This window comes from Myotis davidii, unplaced genomic scaffold, assembly GCF_000327345.1.
Source record: "Myotis davidii unplaced genomic scaffold, ASM32734v1 scaffold46, whole genome shotgun sequence".
Classification (NCBI taxonomy): Eukaryota; Metazoa; Chordata; class Mammalia; order Chiroptera; family Vespertilionidae; genus Myotis; species Myotis davidii.
Genome location: NW_006383006.1, coordinates 1,442,732 through 1,451,028, shown reverse-complemented (window position 1 = coordinate 1,451,028; position 8,297 = coordinate 1,442,732). Strand labels below are relative to the sequence as shown.

General features: G+C 45.9%; 1 protein-coding gene across 1 annotated transcript in view; it reads left to right on the top strand.

Moving 5' to 3' along the window:
* SORD (sorbitol dehydrogenase) overlaps nt 1-8,297 on the top strand; it is a 38,092-nt gene that overhangs the window by 7,836 nt on the left and 21,959 nt on the right. The window contains exon 2 of the mRNA XM_006777991.2: nt 6,787-6,820. Coding sequence (XP_006778054.1) covers nt 6,787-6,820 — 34 coding nt within the window. The remainder of the gene's footprint in view (nt 1-6,786; nt 6,821-8,297) is intronic.

Below are 8,297 nucleotides of genomic sequence, written 5' to 3'. Positions count from 1 at the left end.
TGCACAGCTTGGGTGGGGCAGGGTCTCAGGGAATCAACAGGGTGGAGAAAACAGCTATGGCTGATCCTCAGTCCTGCCCTAAGAGACCCCGCCTCTCAGTGTCCGGTCTCAGTGTCCCTCGGTAATCGCCGCAAGCACCTCTGAGAGAAAGCTTCCCTCGAGTTCCGACTGATGCCAGACAGTCCAGTTTCTCCCCGTATGAGTCTGGGTCCCCAGAAACTTGCCTGGAACTGGAGCTCAGAGCAGTCGGGAGCTTAAGACTCCCTCCCAATTGAAAAAGACAACCACATCCTCAGTTACCAGCCCTTTCCACATGCGCCTCTGTACCTCTGCACTTTACTTCCGCACCTCCTCTGAGTCTCAGTGTGCTTTTCTCTTTCCTTCTAGTTGTAGAATTTCCACTCCGCCAGCCTTCTTGTGGTTCTGGATGATGTCTGTTTTGTCTTTTAGTTGTATTTTTGAAGTGGTTGTGCGAGGCAGCAATTTCAGGTGTTTACTTATGCCACCATCTTGATTTCTCTTCGAAAATCACTATCAGCTTTCTTAACATTTGTGATTCATTGTGGTTTTATTCCTCATTCTAAATAAATAACCATTTTTGTACCTAAAAGAAAAAATAATTGTATAGCAAGTTCATGTATGGTTATGCTCACACACTTTGAATTAGGAGGAAATTATTTTTCAAGTTTATTTATTCATCACAGCTGAGGATTCCTTTACCCATCCTACATGGGTTCAGTTCTAGGTGCTGGGGAAGCTCAGAGAGGAAGGGGTCACCTTCCCAGCTAGTGGGGATAGAGAAGCCTTCTTGCAGGTGTTTTTTTCAGTCCAAGTTCATGATTCATGCCTACTAGACAGCCCACCTGGATGTCCCCAAATACCACAATCCCAGCCTAAATCTCCCCCAATTCCCACGGGAATTAGGAAGTCATTCCAACTGCCTCTTTCCCCTCACTTCTCATCTCATGTGGGATCTTGAAGAAGGAGAGGGATCACCCAGTGGTGAAATGGTTCCTGGGAGGTAAGCAAATGAGCACAAAGTGAGTTTGAGAATTCAGGAGGCTTGGAGCACTGACAGCCTGGGCTGGAGACTGGCTGGGTGGACTTTGGGAGGATGTCTGACCCTTCTACTTTGATCCCATTTTCCAGGACCAATGCCAAGAACAAAGCCTCTTATGGCAAAATGGCCAACTGGGAAACCTTTCGATTTTCCTCCCACCCTCAAAACACCTTTTAGGCATTCTAAGGGAGGGAAATTGATGGGGCAGGAGAGCAAAAATAAGGCCTCCGGCTCTGCTTTCCTTAAGTGTGCAGGACAGCCAGCCAACTGGCTGACAGGAGACCTGGCAGGTGGGAGAAGGTGGGCTTTGAGGACCTGGGGCATGGACGACCACCTTCGGGGCATGGATGACCACCTTCGAGCCATGCCTGTTGCCCCTCACTCTGAGGCAGGGGGTGTGGCTTTACATCTTCTTACAATAGATAGAATGAAGCCCAAAACATTACTGGCGTCTTAACCTCACATTCTTCAATATCCCAGTCTTTATTTATTTTATTTTTATTTTTTAAAAATATATTTTATTGACTTTTTACAGAGAGGAAGGGAGAGGGATAGAGAGTTAGTAACATCGATGAGAGAGAAACACCGATCAGCTGCCTCCTGCACACCCCTACTGGGTATGTGCCTGCAACCAAGGTACATGCCCCTGACTGGAATAGAACCCGGGACCCTTCAGTCTGCAGGCTGACGCTCTATCCACTGAGCCAAACCGGTTGGGGCTATATCCCAGCCTTTAAAAGAGCAGTCAAGTTCTCTAGTAGTGACATGGATACAAGGGAAACACAGCCCGACTGGGCATGGCTCAGTGGGTGTCAACCTGTGAGCCAGGAGATCGTGGTTCAATTTCTGGTCAAGGCACATGCCCTGGTTGTGGGCGCGATCCCCAGTGGGGGCTATCTCTGATCAATGTCTTTCTTATCAGCCGATCAAGGATTCTTTCTCATCATTGATGTTTCTATCTCTCCCTCTCCCTTCCTCTCTGAAATCAATAAAAAATATTTTTTTAAAAGAAAGAAAACAAGGGAAATACAACTTTTCTCCCAAACAATAAAAGCTTTGCCCTTTCAAAAGGAAAAGGACAAGGTTGTCCAGAGCTGGTTCAACCATACTGGGAACTAATTATAGGAAAAGAACTTTGGTTTTCTTTTGTAACAAGCTGTCTATTTACTCTGAGTTGGGCACTCTCTTTTATGATTATCTTCATTAAACAGAGGACGAAATTGAGGGCACAAAGAGGTTATGTAATTACCCCGAGGTCACAGAGCTGGTGGCAGGGAGCCTGGGTTTGTACATGGACGGGCGATTCTAGGGTCTGCACTGCACCACTCAGGTTGGCTGGAGGAGGGAAAAAGCACTTTCTTCTGATTTCTTCTCATGTTGAGGCCAGTGCTACACCCCATGCAAAATATACAGAGGGTGTGAACTCAGATGTTCCGGCAGAAGTAGAGGAAAGGGGACCATTAAGATATATTTAGAAACGTATTTAGGCTAATTTGAGAAACTATATTTAGGAAAGGCAAGGTAACATTTAGGATGCTAGAGGCACCTGAGGTGATTACATATTCCCCCAGTATTTCCATGATTTATTTGGGGGGGGGGGGGGGGGGATGAGGGTAAAATGGGAAGACCTCAAGGGGATAGAAGGGAGAATATGTATGTGAACTGTTGGGGTCCAGCCCCATCAGGTCCAGGGGTTCCCAAAAGTGTGGACGGAGTCGGCGAAGAAGGAAGGACACAGAGGCAGCGTTCAGTTGATCAGCATGGTTGGGTTCTCTCTTTATTGTTCTATATCATCTATATTTATACTATTTGATACCATAAGCATGCCTCTATAATTACATCATGGTATGTTTCGGGAAACCTACAGTTCCTAGTTTCCTTTTCATAATCCTGTCTCTATCTAGTTCTGTTGATTTTAATACTGTCTAGGAGGTTAATCACTGTGTTCCATTATAAGGGTTATTCCGAGGTCACTATTCTATTGCTCTACTGATAAGCTACAGGGAAGTGACTGAAGGAGTTTATCCTACCCAGTAAAGGTTATGTCCTCCTAGCCTCGCTGCTTGCCTTCCCTGGGACTGCCCTGTGTCAGTGGGTTTCCAGGGGTATAGGCTTTGGTGCTTTCCCTGGTGGGCAGACCCCTGGGGATGTGGGCCCAACAAGTCCCCAGTTTATTGCCAACAGTCTTAGTCCAAGTCCTTCATAAGTAGTACATGGTATTTCTGTAACACTAGGGGGATTTACTGATTTATTCTCTTCCTTAGTCCTGTTAACCCCTAACCTGGGGAAACAACCTTTCTCGGGGAGGTGGTCCTGGTTAAAACACATAGCGCTAAGGGGGGGGGGGGCAAACCACATGCCATATACGCCAGGTCCCTTGAAACATAAGCTGTGCAGATGTTTCTTCCCTGCAGCGACTGCGTCAAGCAGCAAGGGTGGATCGGCTTCCGGCAGTGAACTATTTATGACTTAAAGTGAAAAAATGCTGGAAAACTGACATAACCACAATAAAGAACAGTTACTCAACTCATCTCTTGCTACTGTCACTCACAGATAAGAAATTGGGTTTAGGAAACCTTGAATGTGCCTGATTGGGCCGTGGGAATAAGAGTGAAAGTTCCAGATATCAGAGGACCTAAGGAACTTTGATAAATGGGAAATAGGATATCACCATCAAAACCTGAGAAAGAAAAGGAGATTGAGTAAACAGGATTGTAGCCAACATCACCAACAAAAAACAAGGAACCATGAACAAAAAGCAAGGTTTTGTTAGTAACCATGCTGTGATAACTTTATAATACTCTGTGAGCTCCACAGCTGGGCTTGGGCTGATACTTACAAACTTAAGGGCTGAACTTTAACATGGTCTTGTGCTCAGGTGGCATGTCTCCTGCTGAGAGGGGAGTCAGGAGCCAAGCTGAGTGGTGAGGGTGATGAGAGTCAGCAAGAAAAAGGGCATAAAAGGAAAGTGGATTCATGGGAAAAGGTATTTAAATTCTCCATAAAGCCCAACCGACATGGTTCAGTGGTTGAGCATCAACCTATGAACCAGGACGTCACTGTTGGATTCCCAGTCAGGGCACATGCCAGGGTTGCGGGCTCAATCCCCAGTTGGGACTTGCAGGAGGCAGCCAATCAATGATTCTTTCTCATCGCTTATGTTTCTATCTCTCCCTTCATTTCTGAAATCAATAAAAAATGATATTTAAAAAATAATAATCGCTTAATCATAAAGTGTGTTTTGCTACTCAAGAAAAACCAGGCTATTGGTGCAGCACCCCCTAGTGTCTGGGAAGGTCACTGCAGCCTTGCTCCTGTGGGAAGGTCAAAGCTGGTCCCCTCTGTTAACTCCAGCAAATATCTACGGTAGTAATGTCTAGTGACACCCAGGGCCTGCTCGGTGTGCCCAACAGTTGCTGTGAGCTGGAGTCTTACCCCCTCTCCACTCTCAAATGGGGTGTTCAGGCCTAGCCTGGCTGGAGGCAAGCTACGAAAAGTATGCTGAGGAATTTTCTCCATACCTGAGAAGTTTCCTACTAGTGCCTTTAGGGGGCAGAATGGGGTGCATTTCCAAGTTTGAAATAAAGACCTGTTTTAACCTGCAGTTTAAAAAATTTCACTCAGTATCACTGAAACAACTATACAGCAGTCCCTGTTGTTGTATAATGTCAGGTGTGGGACCAGCAACTTCTTTGAAAAAGATTTTGGTGATAGCTATCCTGAGTTGCCCATTTCTAAATGGATTCTCTGCCTGCTTCTTTCCCTCCCTCCCTCCCTCATGTCTGTCTTCCTTCCTTGCAGGTGTAGCAGGTTTAAATTACGAAGAGATGAAAAACTGCCATGAGCCCCTCTGCCTACATCAGGCAGCCCTACCATTTACTGCCTTAGGGGCACCATGGGCAGTTTGCTAAGTCTCACCCTTCTCAGTCTCATCATATGGAAAATGAGATAACAGAAGGTACCACATAGGCTGCTGTGAGGGTTAAATGAGGCGATGCATGTACAGCACTTAGCACAGAACCTGATACAAAGCAGTTGGTCAGCGTTAGCGTGATCACTTTGGGCGTGGTTTCACTGGAGGCAAGGAGTTCAAAGTAGCACTGAGCTACTTCAACAAAAAGGGCTGGTGATCTGAGATGAGCGAGAACCTCAGAGCTTCCGTGGAAACACTGTTAGGGAGAATAGATATTCAACCAGTATAAGGACACCAGGTTTGGGGCAGAACACTACCTGGTTCTGAAGAGATTGAAGGCATGGTCTTTGGCATTAAGGTTATGATCTTGTGAGCTAAATAGCCCCATGTTGTGTATCGCTACCTATGAAAGCATCTTGGGGAAGCTTTCAGCAGACAAGCTTTGAGTAGTGTCCCTCCCAGAGTGCTCTGTGTGTGGCCCCGCCCCGACCTCCTTCGTCGCCCAATAGATGGCTCCTTGCGTCACCTCCCCTGAAGGAGAAAAGGCATATTCCACCTTGGGGTGCAGTGGGATGCACTGAAGCAGGCTTGGGAATCAGACACACCTGGGGTTAGCCCTGATATGTCCACTCTGGCAGTATGATTTTGACCCAAGTTATTGAACTTCCCAGCCTCAGGTTTCTCATCTGCAAATTATGGGCTATGGTGAGGACCATCTGCCATGATGTGTGTAAAGCCCAGAACACTGTCTGGCACATAGTAGGTGCTGTGAACATTTCATATCCCTTCTTCCTCTTTTAGGCTGCATTCGAAGAATCCTATATAATACAGAGCTAATATGCTAATTAGACCGGATGGCAGAACGACCTTCTGGAATGACCTGTGGGAGGGGGGCAGGGCCTCGAGGCAGCAGGGGCCACGGCGGCCTACCCTTGCACGAATTTCGTGTATTGGGCCTCTAGTTAATAAAATAACCACTTGGATTTGCCCACTCACTGTTTTTCCTCATCACAAGGAATTTCCTAGCCAGTTGACATTGAGGGAAAATAATAATAATAATAATAATAATAATAGCTGTATCCTGGCTGGGCAGCTCAGTTGGTTGGAGCATTGTCCCAATATGCCAAGTTTGCGGGTTTGATCTCCAGTCAGGGCGCATACAAGGATCAGCCAATAAATGTATAAATAAATGGAACAACAAATCAATTTTTCTCTTTTTCCCTTCCTCTTTCTAAAATAAATAATAGCTGTGAACACGGAAATAATCAGATTGCTTTTGAACCTGTGAACAGGTCCCATGTATTCCCAGAAGACCTCTAAAACTCCACAAAGGGTGTTTTGAAAGAGAGGGCCGAGTGTTGGTCTGTGCCCTGGTGCAGAGGGAAAAGAGTAGCTTCACACTTTTTCAGCCCTTGGAGCTGCTCTCATGTAGCTGCCAGAAACACCCTCTAACTTTCCCTGCCCTAGTTTGCCAGACCAAACAAATCTGTATCTAACAGTGGGTTTTCAGGAGAGAAGGAGCTGATAAGGAATGCAAATCTAGGTGGCAGCCCAAACATCCTTTCACCTGGGGATGCATACAGCATACTTTTCTTTGAGCCCTAGGCAAAGTGCATCGTTGAGTGATGTGAGTGCAGCACTATTCAGTGTAGCCCCTCTGGCAGCCGCCCAGCAACGGTATGGCTTGAGCCTGTGTTAACACTAAAAAGAAACATTTGAATGAAACTCCACTTTAATTTTTTTAAAAATGAAAATGTTCATAAGGTAAATTTATTATGCATGCTAAATGATTTTTCTGTTTTATTTTCTTTAGGAGAACTACCCTATTCCTGAACCAGGCCCAAATGGTAGGTCCTTGGGATATTCAACGTATTTTCTTATTTCCCCTGGAGTCACATGGGCATTGCTCCCTCACCCTCTTCTGCTACAATTTATACTTTTGCCTCTACTTAAAGCTATGCTTTTGTTAGGCTCCATCTCATCCACTGTCCACAGCGTAATTGGATACACTCCATTTGGCTGATGCAATAAAACAGACAGTGGTAGAATGAGAAGAGTTACCATATCAGACTACTGACTTTTGAGCATAAAACATCTTATGGACCAAACGCAGAATTGTTCTTTTGACCTTGGGATACTCTATATCCACTATAAGCTACTATTTGGGTGGCAGAATCCAAATTTTGAAAAGGAATGAGACTGCAGAACTTAATGTTTTGGTCAGAAAAGGTCATGCCAGGAAATCCAGGACCTGTCCAGTGGGGATGGGAGGGGCTGCGTGGAACCCTGCCCCACTGCCCTAATCATCCAGGTGCTGAAAGTAGGTGTGCACACTGGGGCAGGGTTCCATCACCTTTGTTCTACTCTAGCCTCTCACTGTGCAAGCCTGTGGCTGAAATGACACACATGTTTCCTGGGTGGTGTCTACCTGGGCAAGTCATGCCACCCTATTGACTAAGGCAGATCCCTGCTGACAGTTTTCAATCCCTCCCATCCCTGGAGTTCCCACTTGGTGATCTGCCAGTAAGGCTGAGAGCAAGGGGCAGGGTGTCTACAGATAGCTGATCTCACATCCAGTCAGTCAGGTCCCCTTTCTGTCCTTGATTGAGTTGGGATGTGCTGTCCCACCTTACCCCACAACTGTAGCTTTTGGGTGAACATCAGCTTGAAGGAAGCGTTCCTGGAGTTCCCAGAGCTTTGCTACTCAAAGTTCAGTTGGTTATTGGTTTACAGACAAGAGCTGTTTCTATCAGTACTTAGCAAGTAATGTATATCTAGGACTTAAGTGTTTTCACCAAGATAGCATTGTTAGAGAAGTGAAAGAGACAGCTCACTGTGTCCTGAAAAGTTGGTGTTGATTCTAGAGGTGGCCAAACAAGGGCTGCCTTTGACTCAAAGGATCCTGGTACTGCTTTTCTCCTGGAGGCAGCATTCTGCTCTCACTTTCTTGCCTCTTTCTGTCCCTGAATTGGAAGGGGAAACAATGGTACATTTCAGCTAGAGTTCTAGCAAGTAAGTTTAAAAAAAAAATGTTTTTATTGATTTGAGAGAGAGGGGAAGGGAGAGGGAAAGAATTTTATTGATTTCAGAGAAGAAGGGAGAGGGAGAGAGATAGAAACATCAACGATGAATGAGAATCATTGATTGGCTGCTTCCTGCCTGCACTCTGCTGTGGATTGAGCCCACAACCTGGGCATGTGCCCTGATCGGGAATCAAACCGTGACCTCCTGGTTCATGGATTGATGCTCAACTACCAGCCACACTAGCCGGGCTAGCAAGCCGAATTAAACCTCTTATTACAAATTGGTAACTTCAAGAGAGGA